The sequence below is a fragment of the Siphateles boraxobius genome, unplaced genomic scaffold (genome assembly GCF_051911475.1).
Source record: "Siphateles boraxobius isolate OS27281-9 unplaced genomic scaffold, OSU_SipBor_1 2, whole genome shotgun sequence".
Taxonomy (NCBI): domain Eukaryota; kingdom Metazoa; phylum Chordata; class Actinopteri; order Cypriniformes; family Leuciscidae; genus Siphateles; species Siphateles boraxobius.
The window spans coordinates 17,891,063-17,918,183 of record NW_027508810.1 but is presented as its reverse complement, the minus strand read 5'-3'; the positions used below and the strand labels follow the sequence as shown (position 1 = coordinate 17,918,183).

At 42.3% G+C, this 27,121-nt stretch overlaps 1 protein-coding gene across 1 annotated transcript in view; it reads left to right on the top strand.

Annotated features, from left to right (window-relative positions):
- Positions 1-22,666, top strand: part of kdrl (kinase insert domain receptor like) — a 57,102-nt gene extending 34,436 nt beyond the window's left edge. The window contains exons 19-30 of the mRNA XM_077236259.1: positions 1,067-1,180; positions 1,307-1,395; positions 1,486-1,639; positions 2,245-2,342; positions 2,906-3,028; positions 3,434-3,545; positions 10,649-10,748; positions 13,389-13,494; positions 14,603-14,721; positions 15,371-15,449; positions 15,557-15,657; positions 20,796-22,666. Coding sequence (XP_077092374.1) covers positions 1,067-1,180; positions 1,307-1,395; positions 1,486-1,639; positions 2,245-2,342; positions 2,906-3,028; positions 3,434-3,545; positions 10,649-10,748; positions 13,389-13,494; positions 14,603-14,721; positions 15,371-15,449; positions 15,557-15,657; positions 20,796-20,973 — 1,373 coding nt within the window. The 3' untranslated portion in view covers positions 20,974-22,666. The remainder of the gene's footprint in view (positions 1-1,066; positions 1,181-1,306; positions 1,396-1,485; positions 1,640-2,244; positions 2,343-2,905; positions 3,029-3,433; positions 3,546-10,648; positions 10,749-13,388; positions 13,495-14,602; positions 14,722-15,370; positions 15,450-15,556; positions 15,658-20,795) is intronic.
- The last annotated feature ends 4,455 nt before the right edge of the window (positions 22,667-27,121 follow it).

The window sequence follows — 27,121 nt, the reverse complement described above, 5'->3', positions numbered from 1 at the left end:
TTGTCGACTCTTTAGATAAGCATTGCCACTCATGTCATTATATTAATATTCCCTGTGCATCAATCATAGAATGAGAGGCAAGACTGATGCCGCCTCATGCACCACAGGTCATTTCTTAATAAGAAGAAGATCTCCTTCATTTGAATCCCTTCAAATGATACATATCAACTGCCTCCACACATTTTATTTTCAGACTATGTTGGCCCTGCTAGATAATTAGTCTGGGTTCATTCCTTGTACTTTGAAACAAACAGTGCCAATATTCCTCTCAGTAAAAGGCTCTGTGAGGTGTCTTTGGTATGAATCACGTACGAATTACTGCACAACGATGGACATAGCTCTCCCGTGTCACGTTGATGGGTCTAAACCACAGGAAACCTGACGTGTTAAAACAACAGCCTACCAATCTGACCCCATGACCTCAAAAGGTCACCAGGATAATGTTCCTGACCACATATTTCCCTAGAATGATGTATAAACTTCTGAGAACTTGGAAAAGTACTGTTTCTCTCAGACAGTTTATAATAATGTTGTCTCCAGATGTTGAACTGTGCGCTATAGTTTATAGTGTGCATTATGTTGTCTGTTTAAGGTTCCTTTAAACACAATGACAGGCTTTGAACTTCAATTTTATACTTTCCCATGATTTCCGTGTGTAAACCTGATGTATATCCTGATTATCAAAGTACTTCTCAAACTCCCATTCAAAAATAGATAATAGATTTAATTATTTTAAATAAATTATATTCATAATATAGTAGATAATTGATTTTTTAAAATTATTTAAATTATTTTTATAATATATATTTTTTTATTATACAATTTATCTTAACTATAGTTTTAGTATTTTCAATTTTAAGCCACAATTATGTCATGACATTATTGAAACAACAGTAGAGGTGATTGAAAGGTCGGCCTTTCAGCAGGAGACCAGAAATACAACAGGATGCTTGAGATCACCACAACATAGTTATACATTTTCCTAACATTTCAAACAAAATTAGTTAATCCATTAATACATTTTTTTCCTCTTACCCTGTCTTTCAACTTCTTCTTCACTCAACAGCGGGAGCTACAAATAATGAATGGAGAGCTTTAATGTCTGAACTGAAGATTCTAATCCATATTGGTCATCATCTCAATGTGGTCAATCTGCTAGGAGCCTGCACAAAGCGTGGAGGTAAGAGGAAGTTGACAGAGAGAATTCAACCTTGGCGACATGAGAAATTTGTGCAAAATTTCAGCTTTTTCTCTCTCGCTCTCTATCTCTCTTTTTTTTTTAAACATTTGTTTGGTGTACGCTCAGGTCCGCTAATGATAATCGTGGAATTCTGCAAGTATGGAAACCTTTCTAACTACTTGAGAAGTAAGAGGGGTGACTTTGTGGTTTACAAGGTAAGCATTAATGTCTCTTGTTCATTTAAGCAGTGATTTGACATGATGACTTGTGATATTGACCGGAGCATGTGATGATAACGTCCACAGTCTCAGGACGGTAAGGCTCTGCGTTCCAGCTCCGGGTGTGATCTGAGCGAGCTCATCAAGCGCAGGTTGGAGAGCGTGGCTAGCACCGGAAGTTCAGCTAGCTCCGGCTTCATTGAAGATAAGAGCTACTGCGACTCGGAGGAAGAGGAGGAAGGTAGCGACTGGGTGTCTTCCTTCCCCTATCCCCTCCTCCCTCTCAACCCCTGCCTCAACCTCCACCCCACCCTCTCAACTCTCAAGGCTCCGCTGATTATTTTTCCCCCCTCAGTCTGATAGGTGGCTTCCTCAATGATTCATAAATACAAGTGATATTTGTTCGAGCCACTGTCACCTACTCCGTACAGGGCTTTTTCTAATTTCCTGCTACAAGACCAGAAGTAGTCCACTGTGGGTACATTTGGTCGTGTTGTCCCATGCCAGTTATTTCTGGTTTGATAAACTGTTTACTCAGTTGGATGACCCACCCACAAGCCGCTTACTTAAGTATCATTGACAAACTGCATGTCGCAGTCTGCTCTAAAAAAAAGGAAGCCATGTTTCATTGTGTCTCCCTATCGGATGTGTCTGTAGTAAACAGGAGAATTATGACTTAAAAAACTGTTATTAATGGATTAAGAGAATATCAAAGTTGATGTGCAGCACATATTTGTAGTAGAAGAAATTCTTAGATATTCTATTTCTTTTTTACATACCAAAAATTGCATATCAAAACAATGGTTTTGATTTAGCTGCTAATACTCTTTTACCCTTGTCTTGCAGAGCAAGAGGATTTGTATAAGAAAGTGCTTACATTGGAAGACTTGATTTGCTACAGCTTTCAAGTGGCTAAAGGCATGGAGTTCTTGGCTTCGAGAAAAGTAAGAGTCACGCTTTCACTACTCAGGATTTCATTCTGCAGCTCTAACCTTTGCAATGAATCATTACATTCTTAATTTGTTGTGGCAGATCAATTTAATACAAATTTCCTTTTTAAATAATTCTTTGGCTTTTTGTTTTATAGTCATGATCAATCTCCTTATTTTGGCAACTTTGAAAAGTTTTCTCTCAAAATTCAGGAAAAGAAAACCCAAATTACTTTATTGATCCAAAACAATAATTTACACACATCCAGCAGATGAGATTAATTGCCACATACTAAAGATGCGGTTTCGCATATGTAGTTTAATCTCACCTCAGGTCAGAGTTTCCGCGATGGCAGTTCCACGTGTTTTACATTATCACAGCTTTCCATCATGTGCTCCATCTGACAGCACAATGCCACACATGGTTCAAATGAGGCACAAAACGCATCTTCACTACAGCCCTTTTACCTAGTCAAGACAGTTTAAGGAACATATAATTAAATCCTGCTACTACAATAAACTGATAGATGAAGTATGTAGAACATAATCTAATAGGATCTCTCTTTTATTTCTCCAAGTGTATTCACCGCGATCTGGCTGCACGAAACATCCTATTGTCTGAAAACAACGTTGTGAAGATTTGCGATTTTGGACTTGCAAGAGATGTATACAAGGACCCAGACTATGTCCGTAAAGGAGACGTAAGTGGGGAATATTATCCAATTACTTCATATCAGTCATGGATACATGGTGCAATGAGTCTATATAATGCACATAGTGTATAAAATCTACTTAGTGTGATGGACACAAATGATAACAGTCCAAAAACCACTGACACTGTGAATGTTCATCTGGAAAAGGATAAAATAATTATGTTAATGCCAAGAGTCTTTGGCGTGCTGTTAGTCATTTTATAAGCCCTGATAATATTATTCTGGTCAAAGGATCTTTTCTTGTGGTCAAGTTTGAGCCAAGACGTCACATAGATTGTATAATCAAATTGACAGCATTTTATAAGCTGCACGTTTTTGAATGTGAAATAATTTTGGGAGTGGTTCCTTTACAGGTGTGAGTGGCACTAACATGGACTGCTTATCTTTTAACAGGCCAGACTTCCCTTAAAGTGGATGGCGCCAGAGGCGATATTTGACAAGATCTATACTACTCAGAGTGACGTGTGGTCTTTTGGAGTGCTCATGTGGGAGATCTTCTCTCTTGGTAAATACCATTGCTGTCCTAAGGCCGTGTGTCCACCAAAGCGTTTTTAGCCAGCTGAAAACGCTAGACGCTCTGTTGAAAACGCCTAGCTGGGGGCGCTTGAGAGCGTTTTGGCAGCGCTGCGTTTTTTCAGTTGAGACGATTCGTTGCTATGATACAGAATATCCGCAGCACAGTTTACTTGTATCTGATTTCGCAGATAATTTGTTTCATACTACAAATTTATTGTTCATCCATTTTGTTCGGTTAGCTCTGCTGGTTGATGTCGTTGTACCGAAAGAATGTAGTAACAGTTGGTCGGTGTGATATTTGTCCCGCCCCTCCTCCACTGTGATGGACGGCTGTGTAAAAAGTGACAGTGATGAGCGCAGCGTTTTACCCAAAGTTGAAAATTTTTCAACTTTCGGCGACCAGTAAAAAACGCCGGGCGCTCAGTGCTTGAACGTTAAATACATGCTCAATGCCACCTTCATGGCGTTTAAAAAACGTGGCGCTCCCATTGAAAACAATTAGAATTTTACGCAAGGAGCGTGAAAAAACGCTTTGGTGGACACACGGCCTAAGAGTATAACTCACAATCATCTTTATTCATCCATTCATTGGAGACACACACAGAATGTCTTGGTTACGTATGTAACCCTAGTTCCTTGAGTAGGGAACAGAGACGTTACGTTGTGACAACGAATGGGGTTTCGCTTAGAAAGCCTATCAACTTTGAGTATTACAAAATGAGCCAATGGCAAAGAAATGCCATGGGTCTGCGGATTTTGCATAGCGTAATTCTGCCCCACCTTTTGGGTATATAAGGAAGTACGCTGGCAACATGCAGATATGTTACTTGTTGAGGAGCCGAGCCTGAACTCAGGCGTTTCCAGCGGTACAGTGGAAGTGGCAGGGAAACGTAACGTCTCTGTTCTCTACTCAGGGAACGAGGGTTACATACGTAACCGAGACGTTCCCTTTCGTAGTCACTATGAGTTACGTCGTGACGACGAATGGGGTTCCCAGTCTAATCACGCCACCTTCTCGGCTGTCTTCCAGTGCCCTGCGTAAGTCTGTTGTGAGACTAGCACGGACGAAGGAGTCCTACTTAACACAGGAATACCAAGGTACACTGGGAAGCATATCTCAGTGGAAATATGCAATTATTGCCTGCCCGAAGGGAGGACTTAGGAATACACATATGGCCCGAAGGGGGTAACAAGTATGGAGAAACACTGGAGTATCCAGCCCGTAGGGTGGAATGTTTCAACTCCAGGAGTGGCAGGGTGGCTTGCCAAGGGAAAGACACATGCTCAGAGAGGCTTACAGTGGAAATACATATGTGGGGGTCGCGCAGGGGGGCGGAAGCTCCCCTAGCCAACTCGAAAGCTGCCGGAGGCATAGACACTGGCGTTGATGTCAGCAGTGCTGGAGGAACTCAGGGCTTCAGGGAAACTCACCTGAGGAGAATATCGCCCGTATCCAGTCCGAAGAGTGGAATGGCGAGCAAGCGAAGACACTGAGCGGGTCCTATTACCGGCCACTGGGGGCGAGTACATGAGAGGACACTGGCTCCACTCGGAGATTGTAGAATCTCGCGAATGTGTTGGGTGTCACCCAGCCTGCAGCTCTGCAGATGTCTGTTAGCGAGGCGCCATGCGCTAGAGCCCAAGAGGAAGCCACACTCCAAGTGGAGTGGGCCTTCACACCAAGGGGGCATCGTCGACCTTGCTGCTGGTATGTCAAAGCAATGGCATTGAATATCGAAGGATGGGTCTGCCTCCAGGGGCAGTGCTTGCAGGTTCACCACCTGATCTTGAAAGGGAGTGGTGGGAACCTTGGGCACATATCCTGGTCTCAGGATCCCATGAGAATAGGCCGGCCGGAATTCCAGCCACGCTTCGTCAACGGGAAATGCGTGCAGGTCCTCTACCCTCTTAATGGAGGCCAATGCAACCAGGAGCGCTGTCTTAATTGACAGAATTTAAGCTCCACTGATTGCAGAGGCTCAAAGGGAGCACTCTGCAGGGCAGATAAAACCACTGAGAGGTCTCAAGAGGGAACGAGAGGAGGGCGAGGAGGATTGAGGCTCCTCGCTCCTCTCAGGAACCTGATGATCAGGTCTTGCTTTCCCACGGACTTACCTCCGACTGCGTCATGATGTGCAGCAATAGCGGCAACGTACGCTTTCAGGGTGGAGGGAGACAGCCTTCGCTCCAACCCAACTTGCAGGAAGGAAAGCACAACACTGATCAGGCATTTTCTGGGGTCTTCTCAGTGAGAAGAGCACCAGTTGACGAAGAGGTTACACTTCAACGCGTAGGCATGTCTCGTGGAAGATGCTCTAGCGGAAGTGATGGTAGCCACCACTGCTGGTGGTAGAGTACTGAAACCTACCTCGGGATCGGGACGAGGGTGCCATAGGGTGCCCCCCTCTCTGAGAATGACGGTCATTCCTTCCTTGAGGAATTGGCCAGGGAGGTGCTGTCGCGAGGAGTACATGTTCAAAGAGCCAGGTCCGGGTGGGCCAATGAGGCACAACCAATAGGACCTGCTCCTCGTCCTCCCTGATCTTGCACAGGGTCTGTGCAAGAAAGCTCACTGGGGGAAACGCATACTTGCGGAGGCCCCGCGGCCAGCTGTGCGCCAGGGTATCCGTGCCGAGCGTGCCCTCGGTAAGGGAATAAAACAGTAGGAAGCTACAGTAGGAAGAGTCGCGGGAGGTAAACAGATCTATCTGTGCTTCGCCAAACTGTTCCCAAATCAGCTAAACCGACTGGGGATGGAGTTGCCATTCTCCAGGAAGAGGCTGAAACTGTGAGAGCTCGTTAGCTGCACAATTCAGGGTTCCTGGAATATAAGTGGCTTGAACCAACCTCAGTGCTTCTGACTCCATAGGAGGAGGTGGTGGGCGAGTTGCGACCTACCTTGTCGGTTACCTACCTTAGACCACCTTGTCGGTTAATGTACGTTACTGTCGCAGTATTGTCTGAGCGGACTAGTACGTGTTGGTTCCTGAGCAGCGCAAGAAAGCGGTGCAGAGCAAGACATACTGCCAACAACTCAAGGTAATTGACATGCCAAAGGCGTTGGGGTCCTGTTCAGGAGCCCGTGGCAGCATCTCCATTGCACAAGACGCCCCAGCCCGTGGTGGAGGCATCTGTTGAGACAACAACATTCCTGGAAACTCATTCTAAGGGGACTCCGGCCCATAGAAAGCTGAGGTTCGTCCACTGGGTGAAGGTCTGACTGCAGGTCGGAGTAACTGGTACTCGGAGCGTGCCTTGTTGCCATACCCACCTCGGTACTTGATCGCGAAGCCAGAGCTGAAGTGGTCTCATATGAAGCAATCCGAGCTGCAGCTTCTGAGTCGGCGGCTTGGTGGCAGCAGCTGGCCACGGGGTCAGAACATGTTTGATCGCCTCAGTCTGCTTTTGGGCGGCCCAGAACTTTTTGGCAGAGTCCTTGACCGTGCCGCCAAAGAGACCAGCCTGGGATATGGGGGAGTTGAGGAAGCGGGTTCGCTCAACCTCGGGCACATCAACCAGGTTAAGCCAGAGATGTGTGACCACACATGTGGACATCACCTGACCCAGGGAGCGTGCACCAACCTTCGTCGCTCGTAGAGCGAGGTCAGTGGCGGCAAGCAGCTCTTGGATGAGCCGTGAATCAGCTCTACACTCGTACATGTAAATGAGCACCCTGGCCTGTTAGACCTGAAGGATGACCATAGCATGCAGTGAGGCGGCAAACCTACAGGCATTGGAGGGGTGCTTAGGGTCGCCACGCCAGGCGCTGTGGGGACACAGATGTGTTGCCAGAGGAGACGCAAGGATACAGGGCTAGCCCGAATGGGAGAACCGCATACTGGTATGCCCGCCCCTCAAAAGCAAGCCGTAGTGCCCCCACACTGTGTCCCCAGAAGACTCCAGCTCACCTTGTGATGCGACGATAGACATGATTTCATCTGTCGGGGCACTGAATGAGATGCTGGACCCGCCGGCGTCCTCTGAACGCGACTGGTCAGCGGACTCATCCGGAAACCTCACGGGTTGCAATGTGAAAGAGGGGGGTGTGGACCGAGAAGAATTCGTCGGTTTGTTACATGAGCTTCCTCAGGTCACCCTGTCCACCAGCCAAAGTATTCCCTCTCGTGGAGTGAATAGATCGGGGTGTGGATGAAGGGACTCTCACTCTAGTGAGGTCATCGAGTCTCGACCATAACATTGCGATGGTCATGTTCCCGCAGTGAGAACATGACGCATCCACGAACGCTGTCTGGGCGTGATCGAAACCCAAACATGCCAAATAGCGTTTGTGCCCATCAGCTGAATCAATCAGACTACCGCGCCCAGAAATACACGGGCTGAACGTCTTTAAAAAGACGTGCCACGTGCAAGCTCTTTTTGTGAGACGAAAGCTTGCAGCAGTGCTGAAGCGCCCAGGGAGAAACACACACGCTGTTGAAAGACCACTGCACAGAATCAGAAGGCAGGAATGTGAAACTCGCTGGAACACGCCGTCACACCAACACCGACTGGAAGCTGCTCATCTAGATGATTCTTGAAGATAGTCAGGGAATAGGCTGCAGGAGTGAAGAGGACCTCTTTGCTCCGAAGCAAAACCATGTCTGCATGTTGCCAGCGTAATTCCTTATATACCCACGAAGTGGGGCGGAGTTACGCTATGCAAAATCCGCCGACCCATGGCATTTCTTTGCCATTGGCTAGTTTTTTAATACTCGAAGTTGATAGGCTTTCTAAGCGAAACCCCATTCGTCGTCACAACGTATCTCGAAAGGGACTACGAAAGGGAACTGTTGCAACAGTTCAGGAATTTAATTCAATTAGAAGAGTTTAAAATACTTTCTAATCTTTTATTTTACTTTTTGACTGTTATCACAAACAATCTTGATTTAATATTTTGGGGAGATTCGATTATGAAACAATCAAAAGCTTTTATGAATTCAGACCTTCAGTTCTCGGAACGTTTTCTACCCTGATGTTTTCCATGAAACAAAGTGAAGCTCCCCCCAACCCCCCCCCCCCCCCCCCCCCCCCCCCTCCTCCCTCCTTTCTTCTATAGAGACATCTCTTAGACTGTGTTTGTTTGCTTTACTGGTTTGGTGCGTTTTACACCAAAGCAAAAAGCCCAGACAGGATTCAGCACCCACCAAGTTAAACAGGCAACTCAGCACATGTTGTGCTCCATCCAAATGGAAATAAAACGAACTCAAGGGTCCTCAATCAAAGACACCTGGCACAAACTAGGCTGCTCATAAGGGTGCCCTGCGCTATCAACCTCCTCCAGATGTAGAGGGCAATAACTGTCAGCTGCTGTTAAATTTTCCTTTTGGACAAAATGGATTGCGTTGTCAGCTTGAGAAAAAAAAACAATTTTCATTCCACTAGTGCAACAACATCTGTGAACTTCAACTGTGTTTTTTTTTTGTTATCATAAATATAGGTCGTAAAACAGGAATCATTTCAATTTGATCAGGTTTCATTCCCAACTGGGAATGTAAACACACAGTTACCAGGCAGCATTTAATGTAAATGTCTGCTCCCCATCCACAAATGTACTATAACCTTTAATGGTATATTGTACAGTGTAGCTGTGGCACCTTTGTCGTTAAAGGCTCTGAGCAAACAATTTTAATGTCACCATTCATATATGTATGCATGCATTATATTTATATATCTACTATATAACCACTATTGACATTTCTACTTTATTTCTTTAGTTTCTAATTTAATATCGAATTTTTCATTACAGATTATTGTGCTTATTTGGCCAGTATAATGCAGAAATAAAAAATGGTGCATAATCTTAAATATTTCTTTGCATCATAACTTTTTTTGGGAATAGTGTCAAACATTGTAAAAAAAAAATTATGTATTTTTAATGACTATCATTCTAGAAGTGTGCATGTGTGTCTGTATATATATATATATATATATGTGTGTGTGTGTGTGTGTGTGTTTGTGTGTGTGTGTGTGTGTGTGTGTGTGTGTGTGTGTGTGTGTGTGTGTGTGTGTGTGTGTGTGTGTGTGTGTGTGTGTGTGTGTGTGTGTGTGTGTGTGTGTATGTATGCGAGTTATATATAATATAGTTGGTTGTATGATGTCAGGGATGATATTTTTTGTGGCATGATTTTGTAAGATAATTATCTAAAACTGTCTTACCTTTTCTTAAAATACCTTTACCTGTCTGCGCTCAATTGCCTTTTATTCTAAGTTTGAAATGCATATTAAATGAACCAGAAACCACTGTAAAAAAAATCCCCCAACTCTACATTCACACTGTTACTATAATGGATACAATGTAATCTGTGGGAAACATTAAGCAACATTTAGAAAAAAATATATAAATAATAAATTATCAACGATATTGAAGTAATATCACCTTAACTGATGACTCTGAGCTGTCACTACCACTGAGCTGCACTGACTTAAGTTGGTGTCAAATAGACTAACACGAAAAGTTTAGAAAATTATTATTGCTACTTGATAGTGTCCGTGGGGAAAAGTTTGCACCGCACCCAAAGTACGCTCTCATGTTTTGTGTTGTGGATTTGAATTTCTTGTCCCTGTTTTTCTAGGCACTCCACATCTACTGCACTATATTTACAAAGTCGCAGGATATTTCGAGTGCTGTTAATTTATTTGTTTTTAATGACTACCTAATTTATGCCAGAAGGGGGTTTAGATCATAGTTTAATGAAATATTGACCCTTTCTGAGATTCATTGTTATGATCTGCATATTTTAGTGGTTATCAGATATTATTAAAAGGATTTCAGTCAAGTAAATGAAAATATTGTTCCATGAATCATGGTTTTTGCAAGTGTGCAGCAAAGTCTCAACAGTCTGCAATTTCACGCTGTCTTAATAATTTAGTGTTTCTGGAGAAAACAGCTCTGCATAGAGTTTCCAAGTTTAGTTGACTGTCCTCATCAGCCCCACTGATGCTGAATATGCCGAGGTCTTTCCATTGATCTCTCTATATGCTCCCAATCCACTTCACAGTTTAGTGAGTTTCTTGTCAACCCCTTTGAAGTGGCCAGAGCTCTATTTCATGGAAAAGTCTTGATAACCCCATTATTCTCTTTCTTCTCCCCAGGTGCCTCCCCTTACCCTGGCTTACACATTGATGAGGAATTCTGCTGCCGACTGAAGGAGGGCACCAGGATGAAAGCTCCTGAATACTCCTCCTCTGAAATGTAAGAATCGCTCTGATTATGTCACTAATGTCAGACAGTCCTAATTTGAAAGGGATTTGTCAACTATGCATGCAGTTGTTATTCCTTTTTTAAGCATTAGTGCCACAAATGCTGTGTTTTTTTGTGAAAATGTTCGATATGTTAGGTAAACTAATGTGTAACATAAAATTAATAGCATAAACACATCAAATATCCCATTAAAATTGTGATTTTGACCTGTCCCACCTCGACTGTATTCAACAATTACAAATATGCGACCTTGTAATTTTGAAATAATGTTAATTAGTTACAAATTGTAGTCTTGATAGCATTCATCAGTCTAAAAACAAGAAAACATTATTTTTTAAGTATAACAATTGTATTACATTACATGTCTGTTATCTGTTCTGGCACATGCCACTATACCCAAAGTATATATCGTTTAAGATATTTATTTTATGAAATCTCTCTAAGTAAATTACTTCTGTGTGATGCCTGGACTTTTATAGAAACTTTAAGTGACTTTATTCCTACAAAACAGATATGCCTATTAGCTTAAACCTACATTCTGGGGACGAAAAAATCCTTTCCTATCGATACAGTTGAAAAGAGCAGAAGTATCTAATTTCATTGCTTTGACACAAGACTGAAGCCTTAAATGGAAACAGATCAATTATTTGCTGAGTAGAAGAAAGGGAGCAGCTTCTGATTGGCAGCTAGTTTATAGTGCAGTTGATGTGTGTTAGGTATCCATTACTAACTTACACCAATACAGCTGAAACTCAAGCTCACATTAAAGGCTTGGGTCCACCTAGTCAGCGTGGGGTGGCCCAACACAGTGGCAGACCCCTGGGCATCAGACAGGGAAACACACCGTCAAGATACTCCCATTGTGGTTACAGGGTTAGAGAGCGAGCCAAACCTAAATCTGACAGTTTTCAGATGTAACAAGATATGAGAAAAGGAGTCATGGTATCGGTTTTAAACGTGGTAAGGAAGTGAAGCGGACAACTTCAAATTAGTGTTGCTTCAAAAAGGATGCAGAGAACTGAATCACCTCAAACTGAGGGAGAATATTCACTGCCTGTTCTCAATAAGAACCCCTACTGCTGTCTACAAAGTGCTCTACTCAATCTTTGTTTCAAAACTATGGGCTTATTCAGGAGGGTAATTTTTCATATCTGATATTCTGTAACTGTACTATACCCTCTATCTTAATCATTTGGAAACCTGAACGGAGCACTTATTTTTAAAACTTGCTGCGTAATGCAAGTCTCAAATTTGCAATCACATACGCCGTCTGGCTAATTGAACATAACAAGAGGTCATGAAAGATGGTGATTGGAGATGACCTACAAAATGCAGTCCAGACCTCAGACCTGAATTGAATGAGGCACTCATGAATACAGCCTTTCTGGTGCCAAGACCATTTAGCTTCAAAGAACATGTCAAACATTGCAGATAACGGTCAATTTAATATACTGTATCATCTGACTGTTGTTTGGAAGGAGGTAGCACAGATAACAAGAAAGCAGATATGTTGATCAAGTTACGTACTAGACTCAGGGTAAACATTACTTTACTCCTGACCCTGAGAGTGACCCTGAGCCAAACTTCTCTGTTGTGAATGATGAAAAGAAATGCAATTCAAAAATCAGGAGTTTGTCCAGATCATCCGTCCAGACTGATTCACCCATTTAATGATGAAATGGTTCTCACCATCCCACAGGCTCATAACTATTCAATACATTGAACTAAATGCTATTGGCTTTCATTAATTTCATCTTCCATTTATCTCCATGAAAATTTGCCATAAGTGTGAGCACAGCTTGATGGGATAAATAACATTCTGGTGTACCGTTGATCTCAGAGGAACCACTAATGCTAATTTTGTGGACTTCCTGTTAGTTAAAGGAGTCGCTCCATCTGGATTCATTAAAATAACCATTTTAGAAGACCTGCTTCCTCCTGCTAATCTCCTACGCAGCCCACGAGAAGAATACCATCTCTCTGATGACTACTGAATTCAAACCCTGATGAATATATATGGTGATTAGTATAAGGAAGTAATGAGTCATCAACTGGTACAGTAATTTTTCCATACTCCAAATTGCCCAATGTCGTGCTAATGAGACGAGATCAGAGAGTTTCATGGTTAACGGGCTTTATTTATATAAGGACCTGTGAGTGCAACACCACAGTATAAACAGGATACAGCTCAATCATCGCCCGTGATCATTTACTCAAATGACGGGTCGGTGCATTGACGCCCCAGTGTTTCACAACTGAACCTTAGCCTTCAGATAAACTTAACCATTACAGACCACTGCAAAATCCAATAAAGGACCCCAGACGTCCCTTGTGGGCAGAGATGCTGACAGCTCGTGTAAATCAGGAGGAAGTTCCTCTCAACACAAACTCTCACCCTGAGAACGGTGCTATGAAAACACTCAGCCTCACTCCTCGTGTCACGCACTGAATATTATGATGAGTGTAAATAATTGGATAAAGCCGGATTTGCAGACTAACCTAGAGGTCAAGGCAAAGGGTGTAATTCATGAGGGTTTGTGTAGCTGCGGAAGAGTTGCAATTTATGATAATGGCGTATTGAACACAATGTTCAAAGGAAGTTCTTTATCAAGTGCATGTTTCTCTTCATAGATATCAAACCATGTTAGACTGCTGGCATGGAGAAGCATCCCAGAGGCCCACTTTCACAGAACTGGTAGAGAGGCTAGGAGATCTGCTCCAGGCTAGTGTGCAGCAGGTACGATCTCATTCAATTCCTTATCCTTGAATGTCTTTCCCATAAACTGTATTTGAAAATTTAAAGACTCCGACCACAGCAAAACCACAAGGATTTTAAGGGATCCAAGATGCACTACTTTTACTCAGGAACACCATAGCAGACTGACAAACTGCTTTTAACAGTTAGTCACAGATCAAAGGTGAATGAGTTATTAATGTGATTTCAGAGCGATTATAAATGAAATTTAAGACAAGCAAAGTCACTCCACTAGTTTAGGGTTGGTAAGATTTTTTTAATTCTGAAATATTATTGAAATTTTAAAAAATTTGATCAAATAAAAAAATAATTATTCCTGTGAAGGCAAAGCTGAATTTTCAAATTTTACTCCAGTCTTCAGTGACACATGATCCTTCAGAAATCATTCTAACATGCTGATTTGGTGCTTATGAATAATTTCTTGTTATCAATGTTGCAAACAGTTTGTAACATTATAAATGTCTTCACTGTCACAATTTAATGCATTTAAAACTTTTAATTTCTTTCAAAAAATCTTACTGACCCTGAACTTTTGAAAAGTACTGTTTCAGCAAATACAAGCAGACAAAAATATTAAATTTACATACACACATGCCGTATTCTCAATTACAAAATGTATCTCGTTTACCAAGCAAATTTAAATACTGAAATCGTGAAACTTTTTTGTGAATTTCAATGCCTGTACTAATCAACACGATATCCAAGCAGAAGAAATGTAAAAATACACCATTTGTACTATCAGTATGTTCTGATAAATTTTTCTTAGTTCAAATGGAAAGGCAAGGAATGGATTTAATTTATAATATGGCTTGAGGAGAGGATATGGTCTCAGTCAAAGGATACAATACACAGCACTGAGATCAAAACATATTCTAAGCCGTCTGAATTGGAAGACATCCAAACTCCTTCTCTCACATAAGCTTAGTGTACTGCCTGGACTGTCCCTAATAACATCATCTCCATAAAACTTATTCACACATTCCTCTGCAGATTTATGTACAGATTTCTCCAGAATCCTACAATACCATATGCAGGCTGATGTCACAGTTTTTAAAAAGTGCTGAAATTTTAAACACTTTGTGTCCTTTAGGAGGGAAAGCATTACATTCCAATCAACACAGCCCTGTTGACCAAAGCAGACTCCTCAAACCCAAGCCCCACAAAGGAGACCTCCAGACCTGTCTCTATTAGAGACTCCGGGATGGCTTGGTAAGATAGCTTTATCTTATCCATTTAGCAGTTATATGCTCAGACTGATCTTTATTTGTATTTCTGATGTTAAAAATCAGTCGGTATGTCATTATTCATGAGGACTATTTCAGAAATGTGTTTTTTGTAGATAAAGTTCTACCAACATTTTTCTGGTTTCCATACAGTACATTTCTCTCTTCTAACCAAACATGCACCACACTTCATCCCAATGACCTTCAACCTTTGCCTTATTTTAAAGCATTTCAATGAAGGAAACACTAATTGTTTCTTGATAAGGAACGGTCCTCGTAGCGTTAAGGGCCCCTCAAGGAATTTCCTCTTGTACCACAAATGCAGTTTCAGGATTTATGCCTACTTAAGATTACATTTATCCAACTCTTGTGTTTCCATGAATCCTTCAAGTATAGAGAATAGTATTTAAATTCTTATTTATCCCTAAAGCTGAATTAAAGAGCTATCCCTGCTGCGTAAAATTAAATTTAATAGTATTTTATTCAACAAAGTATTGAACTACTACTTGGAAACTGTGATACCGAACACATCCCTCTTACTTTAGTAGGTTTCATGTACTTGTTTGAATCTGCCAGACATGATGTCATGAGAAATTTTCAATACGGGTCTTATGTGGAGTATTTTATGCTTTCAGGAACATCAAGATCCGCCCAGCGAGTGTGAAGACCTTTGATGAAATTATCCTGGAGAATGGAACCAACAAGATCCATGAGGTGAAGAGCTTGATTTTCCGCACACAAGAAATAGCACTTAATTTGCACATTATGCAACAATGCAAAACATGTTATGTCTGTGGTTAAGTCATCTTGGTTGTTCACAGGGTGGGCAGTCAGATAGTGGGATAGGTCTATCTTCAGATGACCTGAAGACGCTGAAACGCCTGGAGTCACTGGCCCGACCGCAGAGTTTCATGGCCAGAGCGTGAGTACAGTATATTCAGTCCTGTTTAGACCTTTTGCCTGGCCACGTCCAAAACCACAGGAATGGATAGGGCTGCCGGCGTATGCCTTGGAGACCCTCCCACTGGGCTGGAATGTAGATGACACAATTGTCATACAGTTTCTCCCCCAAGCTCCACACGACTCCAGTCACTACCCCTTTTCTTTGAGAGACGTGCCTGCACGAGAGTCTCTTAAACAATGGCACAGTGGAGAGATATTGCCTAAGGTGACAATCTCAACAGCCAGACAACAAAAGCAGGGCTGGGCGTGTGACTGGTTAAAGCTGGCTGCAAGGTCTGGCGACTTGCATCTTTGTTTGTGCCGCCTGGGCCTCTGACCCCATCGCTGAAATGGCACGGCTACAGATATGTCATTTTGCCATTTCAAATAATAATACGCATTGAATTATGCCTTTATTTTATTTGAGGAAGTAATTGAAAGAATGTGCCTAATAGTGTTATAGACTCTAATATACTCCATTTAGAGTCGTTGTATTTTTGCTACAGAATGTATAAAACTTAAATATGTGGACTGACTGATGAAATATATGATTAAAACATTGTCAGTTCTCGTCCTCGACCAGGCTAATGATTTATTAACTGCAGACTAAAGTGTGTTGTGGTCTGAGACAACATGACTTGTTCATAAAAGTGCCCCAGGGCAAATGGTGCTGAAAACCAAAGCGAAGGGAGTCTTTTAAGTTATTAATGGAAAGCCATTGGGCTGGATTAGCCTTGGTTTTGGTTAAACCGTTTGAGATCTGAGACACCGTTTATGGTCTTCCAGTGTAGCAAAGGCCAGGGTTAATCTACTAAGGTTATCCTCTAAATTGTATTCAGGGCCTCATGGACTATATGGCATCCTAATATTTGAGTGCGACAGTTTGCACCACCAACTGCAGCTAGACAAATAGTGATAATCTCTTACTGATTGAAGGTTTATGACTCAGACCTGGAGAGACAAAGTCTTGCTGTTTAGAAGTGTTCAGTTTAAACATACAATTGGCATTAGATAAGAGTAGTTGGGTAGTGGTAACACTACAATTCCAGAGCTATATTATATGATCTTCATCTGAAAAAGATTCTTTTCTATATCATGTTAAAAATAAATCTACACTACCATAGAAAAGTTTTGGGTCAGAAATATATATAGGTGTTATTTTTTTAGTAGCGTCCTGAATAAGATTGTTTTTTTCTTTACATGTAGTCCACTAGACAAAAAAATAGCTGAATTTATAAAAATGACCCTGTTAAAAAGTTTACATACCATTGATTCTTAATACTGCATGTCGTTACCTAGATGATCCACGACCACGATCATGGTTGTTCTTGAGTCCCTTGTTTGTCCTGAGTAGTTAAACTGCCCAATGTTCTTCTGAAAAGTCTTTCAGGTCCTGGAAATTCTTCAGTTTTCCTGCATCTTTTGCATATTTGAACCCTTTTCAGCAGTGACTGAATGATTTTGAGATCCATCCTTTCACACTGAGGACAATTTAGGGGAGAGAATTGAAGATGGTGTATTTATATATATATATATATATATATATATATATATATATATATATACATACCTTTATATATATCAAGACGAAGAAGATGAAGACTGTCATTTCAGTTATTTTGCGGCTGTGATTAATTGTATTTTATATATATATATATATATATATATATATATATATATATATATGCCAAGTCAACATGTCATTATCACAAAATAATATATTTATTTTTATAATTATAAAATTTTATAATTTTTCCTAATAATAAATAATAATCTTAAAGCTTCTGCTAAGAAAAAAATGTCAGTACAATGTAAAAAACTTTCAGACTACTGTAGTAACAAGATGACTTTTCAGGAAACACAGGACGAGATGTAATACATCCTTTAAGTGCAAGCGCGTACCAGGAGAATGTACTTGACCTTGGCAATGTAGTTGTCATAGTGGAGTTTTCGGGTGGGCATCCTCCCTTGATGGGTGATCCGAGAGACACATCGTCAGTAGTACACCTAAAACTTCATTGGATGTTCCGGCCATTATAACTAGACATCCTTGGCTGAGGAAGGCCCTACGGGGGTGATCAAGTCCCCGCAGTGTATCCCCCAATCACCTAATCAAGCTGGAGCCCAGCTAGAGTCTTGTCTCTTTATCCACAGCCACTGGCTGCTTCTCTCAACTGCCTCAGGCATTGCTTTGATGGCCGGGCGCAGACTCTGGCCTCTGATTCCCAGGTCTCCAAGCAGTCTGGTGGTAGACACTGCCACAAACCCCCTGCACCCCAGCTAACTCAGCATAGCGTAGTTGTTTTCGCTCATATGCCTCATCCACTGAGTCCTCCCAGGGTACAGTAAGTTCGATGATGAAGGCCTTCTTCAGAGAGGGGGACCAGAGAACTATGTCAGGCCTAAGTGTGGTGATTGCAATTCATTCAGTGTCATCTGGAGTCTTTCTTTAGCACACTTGAATTCCTCTGTGAGACTGGTGAGGGGCAGTTTGAGGGCGCAATCTCCGTAGAGGCCTATGGTGGTAAGGCATCGAGGCACTCCAAGCCATTTCTTGATGTAGCCTGTGATTCCTCTTTCCAAATTCTCCCCTGCTGAGATTGGGACCTCAAAAATGGTAACGGGCCACAGCACTCGGGGAAGAAGGCCAAACTGTAACACCAGGCCTTCAATCTTCCAGGGAGCTGAGTGTTGTTGATAGCCTGGAGCCTACTTCTGATTTCTTTCCGCAGCTGCTGTACCTGATCTTTATCCTTCAGGCTGGCATCATACCACCTTCCAAGGCTCTTAACAGGCTGGTCAGACACTGTTGGGATGGGCTCCTCTCCAATGAAGAATCTGCAATCAGAGAGCACCCCCTTGACAATGGAGATGCTGCGTGACTTTGATGGCTTTATCTTCATGCGAGTCCAGCTGATGTTCTCTACCAGTTTTCCGAGCAGCTTCCTGGTACATGGTGCAGTGGTGGTCACAGTAGTGATGTCATCCATAAAAGCTCTGAGGGGAGGAAGGCGAGTGCCCAAGTTAAGCCGCTGCCCACCCACTACCCATTTTGATTCCCGGATGATGACCTCCATTGCCATTGTAAAGGCCAGGGGTGAGATGGTGCATCCCGCCATGATGCCAACCTCCAAGGATTGCCAAGACGTGGTAAAATCAGTTGTGGTAAAACAGAACTGCAGGTCTTGGAAGTAGGATTTAACCAGGGTGGTAATAGTGTCCGGAATGTGAAAGAAGGTGAAGGCGGCCCACAGGAGTTCATGGGGCACTGACCCAAAGGCATTAGCAAGGTCCAAAAAGACAACATGGAGGTCCTTTTTCCTTGCCTTTGCGGTCTGGATCTGGTGCCAGATCATGCTAGAGTGTTCCAAGCATCCAGAAAAGCCTGAGATTCCAGCTTTCTTTATTGATGTATCAATGTACTTATTTCTTTGAAGGTATTCGGACATCCTTTTAGCAATGATGCTGAAGAAGATTTTACCCTCTACATTTAGTAAGGATATTGGCCTTCTCCTTTGGGATCAGGACCCCTCCTGCCCTACGCCACACTTTGGGCACCATCTTCCTCTGCCACACTGTTCTCATGAGCTTTCAAAGAAACCTCAGGACATGCAGCGCATTCTTGTATACCTTGTATGGGACTCCATTAGGACTTGGGGCTGATGCTGCCCATGCCCGTTGTACTGCCTTTTCCACTTCTCTCCAGGTTGGAGGACCAGTCTCCATCTGGTGTTCTGGAGAGTTGATTGGTGGTATGTCTGGTGGAATGGTTATCCGTTCATGTCGTTTTGGATCTGAGTGTGTCGCTTTAGGTGATCTTCTAGGTCTTTCCTTGCTGCCTTCAGAGATCCACTTTTCTCTCTAATGAAAAGGCTTTTTAGAAACTTGAAGGGGTCTTTGTAGAACTGTGTTCTAGATCTTTCTTTTTTCCTTCTGCGTTTCCTTAGGTTTTCTGCTCTGCGGAGGGATGCCAATCGGTTTTTGATGTCAGCTTGAAGCACCTCAATGCCTTCCTTTTCCCCCTCCAAGGCTTTCTTCCACTGCTTCCGAAGTTGCCTCCTCTGTTGGATGAGGTGCTTGATCTCTTGTTGCCTCCTGGAGGTTGGCGCAGTTGGAGACTTTTTCTGGCCTTTCCATGAATACTGTAACAATATTACAGTGTTATTAATACTAAAGTTAATTTTCACTATAATCAATAATTGAGATGAGCGAATCCATAGTGTGATATAAGAGACATGAAAGTAGTGCCAATTACATTCAAATAAATGGACTGATATACAGCATTGCTCTGGACATCAGCGAATATTAGGAAATATTAGACAGTGGAATGCTGTAATCGACAAATCAGAATTGAGTATTCCAGAGACCTGTGTAGTAACTTTTAATAACACCACACCCCCTCCTCCTCTTCAACATAAATACAGCAGCAGGGAAGATTGCAGAGCTTGGTTGCCTCTTTCTACTATGATTTATGAGCCTAGATTGACTGCAAATGAACAAAATCAACAGGTTTTCATTAAAAACACTCTGTTTCGACTCTGTCAGCACTCCCCCATCTTGTCACGTCCAATGCCGTCCACATCCTAGCCCGATATGATAAAAAAGCTGGGCACAGCCTGCAACCATCTAGCAAAGCCATGCACAGGTTGCCATGGTCACAGCCATGGGGAAAAAAAGCCACTCAGTGTATACAGAGAATGATGTATATATTGTAAAGAGGCGGCCCCTGCCAAGGGCCCACTCAATCATTGTCACCTTTGACCTTCTGCAGCTTTACTGCTGTCCAAGAGTCTCCCTCCACATTGTCCCTCTGGATTCCACCTGATACTCCCACATTTAGTATGCACATATGTGGAGTGCTTTGCACTGACTGTGTACAGACCCCAATACATGTCAATCTGTTTCCTATAGATATTTACTGCAAATTACTGCCCCTTTAGACTAAAAGCAATGCCCTCCAGGGTGTCTGACCCAATCACCCCGGATGAAGGTGTTATTTGAACCCATTGCAACACCCGTAACAAAGTTTGCATACACAGTACAAAAAGAATAATACTATTCAAAATGAATTTGAAATGTTAACTTGGGTACATTAAAACCCCATTGTTCCTCCCACAGGATGAAGATCAAAAGCAAGGAGTCCGTTCTGCTGGAGGGCGAAAAGGAGAAATACCCAGCGCTTGTTCCCTCACTGGACCTGAGTCTGGAGGACTCCTCTCTTGACCCAGAGTTGGAATGTCACAGCCCACCTCCAGACTATAACTATGTGGTCCGTTACTCCACACCACCCGTCTGAGTTGGTCTGCACTTGTAAGCCACCAGAAGTCTGATTGGTTGGGTGCACATTCTATCAATTTCATTATTTTCTGTTCCACTTTATTCTGATATTTGAATGGTCATCAGAGTTTCACATTTCCTCTTTCTGTGCACCTATTCGGTAGTGTATGAGTACAGTGGACTACCACTCATATCACTGTGGCAGTCTGAGATAGAGCTACAGACCACCTCAGGTATTCCTGCTGTCTACTGTGAACACAAAAAGCACATTTTATTACAATAACGGCACTGTTTTCCCCAGTGAAATGGCATTCTTCCTACAGAATGGTGGCTAAATATGAAATCATTTGTTCAGTGGTTTGAAGGAGAGGACAAAGGCAATCTTTATTTTATTTCTAGATAAATATTTGATTGAAATGAAAACTGGAATTTTGGTCATGTGATATTTTATTTTTATTTTGCTAAAATTATTATTTCAGAGCTTACTAAAGCTCATTCTTTACTTTTTTAGGATAATAAATATTTTTCTTTAGAACAGATTTTACTCGCATTTCACGCAACTGTCAGACAAACTGTCAAACAAAGACCACAGATCATGAATAATTGAATGTGCGGTCTGAAATTCCTTCCCAGAACTTAATCTGATATTGCAGGACACATTGATCATCAACACTTAGGATGCACATTGTGTTTCCATGTTCCAGTCTGAGGGCCGTTTTCCTGAGTCTTGCCCAATGAAGCTAAAATGAATCACTTTTGTTCCCGCATATAGTATTTTTTTAACCGGCAGAAGATCATAGCGTTCATTTTTTTACTTAAAAATTAGGCAAGCTTCTTACATATGGCAAGACGAAGTGGCTTATGGGTGCCTATTGCCTAACATCCAGTCTATCACTGTGAAAGTGGCTTCAGAAGCCTTACCAAGTAAATTATTCATGCACATTTAATAGGAAAAATTCGGTTAATTATTGATCAACTGTGGACCACAATAAAAGGCCTTGCTCTGTTCAACAATAGTCACATTGCATTGTGTATTTTTTCATATTTATGTTGTTTACACTACTGTATACATAACAGCAAGTAATATGTTGTGCAGCTATTAATCAGAGGGAGGTATTCTTTTACTAATTCAGTAGTCTTTTGTGCTAAAATACTACTAAAGCTTGCAGGGCAGGCTATAATATTTTCAACAGGCTGGTCACTATTTAAATGGACATGATAATTATAGTAAAAGCATATGCACACATGTAGGTGCTATCTGTATTAACTAACATCTGTATGCAAGTAAACCGACACTGTGGGATGGAATGGGTGGGAAATCATTGCATTGGTTAAACCAGATTAGAGTGACCGTTGTAAAAGTGGTTAGGCCCGTTATTGCTGAAAATAAATTGTTTTTAAGTCCCAGTGCTACTTTCATAGATGATGGACTGTCTTCCAAATAATGAAATGTGTATACTGCCAAATGATGCTTTCAATAATGTTGTTATGTTGACTGGTATTTGTGAAGTAAAATTGTATGCACTGATGTTTTCTACATATATATATTTTTTTTGTATTATAACTGTATTTTAATATTAACCAAGAATAAATAAAGATCTATATATTTATATTTAGCATATTTTCAGAGTCATGATTGCATTTGTACTAGTACATGCCTGTATTTTATGGCTAATACATCTAATAAATAAAAAAGCACAGAAATAATTCAATGACACTGTACTGTAGTTTTCTTCCTAAATCATCATTTCCAATAGGTCTATCTATACATATTTCCAGTAACATTTTGCTAACTATTCCTAAGATTGTTGGTAGAGATGGTTAGGCTGTGTGTCATCTGTGCTCTCTTCCTCCTGCTTCTTGGCCACAGAGACACATTTCCTGAGCCGGGCCGAGTTGACGGCAGTCTGTCTGTCACCAGGACAATACCTCTGTGAGCAAGAAAAGGAAGGGCTTCTCCATCATTCCTATCACAACAGGACTCCAAACACTAAACTTCCTAAGGGCCAACAGTGCCCCCCAGCTTTGGCACTAAAACACCATAGCTTTTTCTGCTTGTTATAATGAAGATATACAGTGTTTACAGTACACTTGGTAAAAAGTCACTTGATTGATGGTGGATTGGCGTTGTGTTAATGAAGGCTGTGAGACGTGTAAACTAATTCAGGAATATGAAGTATAAACAAACAAGGGAAGGATGTTGGGAGGGTTATGGGTCATCATATTCTGGCTGCGAGCACAAAGTGGCATTCACGCACACCTCATATTTTTCCACACTCGCAGGAAGTACACACAGTCTCTGAGCTCGGCAGTTAATCAGAGTTCTCAATTTCTATTGCTCTATATTGACATGAATATTACTCCTCAGTCATCATTTCCATGAGCATAATTTCCAGTTTATTAACATAGAAACATAACACATTAAATTAATATTTTTGTATATACAGTCATGGTCAGATTTATTGGCACCCCTGGTAAATATGATCAAAGATGGCTGTAAAATAAATTTGCATGGTTTATCCTTTTGATATTGCATTTTTTTGTTGTTGCAAAAATCTAATCTCTAATCTACTAATCTAATCTCATAGAAGTAAAACAGTTGAAAGTGTTGATAGATTAACATCTATTTCTTAATCACATTAAGAAATAGATGTTTTTCTCCAAAACACGCTAGCCACAATGATTGGCACCCCTAGAAATTCCTATGTCTAAAATATACTAAGTATATTCCCATTCATATTTTAAAAAAATTAGCATACCAGGGTGACTAGGAACATTGTTCAGCCATGACTTATTGTTTCACAGGAGTATAAATATGAAGTAACACAAAGGCCTAATTTCCTTAATCATCCATCACAATAAGTAAAACCAAAGAATATAGTTCCCTTTCAGTCAGTCACTACAAGTTACATCAGTGAGTGACGAATTGGGGGTTTCGCTAGAGAGCCCTATCACCTCAGAGTATTAGAAAACGAGCCAATGGTATGAAAATACCATGGTCTACGGAATTTGCATCGCGAACTCCGCCCCACTACGTGGGTATAAAATGAGCTGCGAGTGCAATCTCACATTATGTTTCTGCTTCGGAGCCGAAGTGTGTATGTGCTTCTCTTTCGCCTTCTTCCAGCAAACGAGCACTCTTCAGTCAGTGTTGGTGTGACGTCACATTTCAGCGGATTCACGATCCTGCTGCTGATCTGTGCAGTGGCTTGCACGCGGATTGTGTTTCTCCCCTGGGCGCTTCAGCACTGCTGAAAGAGTTTTTAAAGATGTCTCGGCCGTATGTTTCTGGATGTGGGCACATGGTCCATCCGCTAGACAGTCACGAGCGCTGCCTTTAATCACGAGGCATGTTCTCATTGCGGGAACATGGCCATCGCAGTGTTAAGATTGAGACTCAATGACCTTCGTGGAGGTAGAGTCCCCTCTGTCACACCCCAATATATATCCTCCTTGAGAGGGGATACTTTGGTGGTGGCCAGGGTGATCTGAGGGTTACGGTGTAGAACAACCCGACAAGTTTTCCTCAGGCCACACCCCCCTGCACATCAAAAGCCGTGGAGCTTCCGGGTGAAGCTGGATCCTCTCGGGGCTTCATTCGGGGCTCCGGCGGATGATGCTATGTCACTCAGAGCATCACAAGGCGGGCTTGATTCCTCTGGAGATGAGGATTCGGCTGCGTTGCCTCCCTCGGGAGTGCCAGCGTTGCCCAAGTCGGATGCACAGAAATATCAGTGCATACAACGCTACGCCTCCCATGCCTGGGCCGGTCATTCCGCATGGATGGTCATGGGTGCCCCTGTAGTTCCAATGACCCCGCTGGTTCAATTTTTGGGAGCCTGGCCAGAGCTTCCCAATCTGTCCCGCTGGCTCGCGAGAACAATCAGGCTCGGCTATACAATTCAGTTCGCACGGTCTCCTCCCCGCTTCCTTGACAGCCAAACGTAATTTTCAAATGCGTTTGTCCGTTAGATTGGTTTGCAGCGATCGACCTGAAGGACGCGTACTTTCATGTCTCCATTCTTCCTCGGCACAGACCGTTTCTAAGGTTTGCTTTCGAGGGGCAGGCATATCAGTAGACGGTTCTCCCATTCGGGTTAGCCCTGTCTCCACGCATCTTCACGAAGGTCGTCGAGGCAGCCCTAGTGCCACTCGGGGAACACGGGGTTCGCAACCTGAACTATCTCGACGACTGGCTGATTCTAGCACACTCTCAAGTGCAGGTTTGCAAACACATGGACCTGGTTCTCCGGCACCTCGTCTGTCTGGGCCTTTGGGTCAACTGGGAAAAGAGCAAACTCTCCCCCTTGCAGAGGATCTCTTTTCTCGGTATGGAAATCGACTCGGCCGCTATGGAGGCGCAGCTTATAAGTGAGCGCATGCAGTCACTGCTGAATTGCCTGAGTCATGCCTAAATCCACCCCGCCCCGCTCATATGCCCTCTTGGGACCTTACAGTGGTTCTATCTGCACTGCAGAGAGCTCCCTTCGAGCTATTGCACTCAGTTGAGGTTAAGTACCTCTCTATGAAGACAGTGCTCCTGGTTGCTTTGGGCTCACTCATGCTAGCCTCACGACAAGGAGCTGGGGCTTCTGCAGGACACTTTAAGACAGCCGCACTGGCGAAATTAGATTGGGACCCCCATTTCGTCAGTCATTGACGTAACTCGTGGTGACTGACTGACTGAAAGGGAACGCCTCAGTTACGTATGTAACCCTCGTAAACGTCCACATGCCACTGCCGATGTACCGCTGAAACGGCCGGGGAGCACAGTCTCAGCTCCTCAGCAGGTAACATAATGTGAGATTGTACTCGCAGCTCCTTTTATACCCACGCAGTGGGGCGGAGTTCGCGATACAAATTCTGCAGACCCATTGTATTTTCATACCATTGGCTCGTTTTCTAATACTCGAAGGTGATAGGGCTCTCTAGCGAAACCCCAATTTCGTCAGTCACTGACGTAACGCCTCCGTTCCCTCCTTCAGGGAATGAGGGTTACATACGTAACTGAGACGTTCTGATGTGCAGCAAGAGATTGTTGAGCTTCACAAAACAGAGAGTGGCTCTAAGAAAATAGCTAAAGCATTGTCAATTCCCATTTCCACCATCAGGGCAATAATTATGCAGTTCCAATCAACTAAAGATGTTACAAATCTGCATGGAAGAGGACATGTTTCTATATTGTTTTAATGCATGCGAGGAGGAAAGTTTGAGTGTTAAAAGACTCTCCAAGGATCACAGATGGAGAATTGCAGAGATTAGTTGAGTCTTGGGGTCAGAAAGCCTAAAAGAAAAATCGAACATCACCTACATCCCCACATATTGTTTGAGGGTTTCAACAAAAATCCACTGCTCTCATCCAAGAACAAACTCCAGCATATTCAGTTCTCAGACACTACTGGAACTTCAAACGGGACTGGTTTCTGTAGTCAGATGAAACAAAAAAATTGCTTTTTTGGCAGCAAACCCACCAGATGGGTTTGGTGCAAACAGGGATAAAAAGTACCCCATGCACATGGTTAAATATACTGCTGGATCTGTGAGAATTTGGGCCTATTTTTCTGCCGGAGGTCCTGGACATACCAACAGATAAAAAATCTAAACCTGACTCTGCTAGAAATCTTGTAATGGACAGTTGGATCTACCATCAGGACAATGATCCAAAACAAACAAAAATCAACACAAAAATGGGTCACTGAGTATAAAATGAAGCTTCTGTCATGACCATCCCAGTCCCCTGACCTGAACCCTATAGAAAATGAGTGGAGTGAACTGAAGAGAAGAATGTATGGAGGAATGGTCTCTGATATCTTGTCAGGTGTTCTCCAACCTCATTAGGCATTATAGAAGATAACGTAGCCAACGTGTATTGAAGAAAAACAGTTATTTCATAAAGAGTATTTCCTCACATATTCTTTTACTTCAATAAAAGGGTAGGGTTTTGTGATTTTTAAAAAAATTAAAGATCAAAAGGATTAACAATGCAAATAAATTTTTACAGGCTTCTTTTTTCATACTTACCAAGGGAGCCAATCATTTTGACCATGACTGTACATTTTATGTTGATGCATTGATTGCATGTTCGTCAACCAATCAAGGCTGTTGAATGCTTGAATCTGATTGGATGACAAAGGTGCAATTATTTTTAGGGAAACGCACGGTTAAAG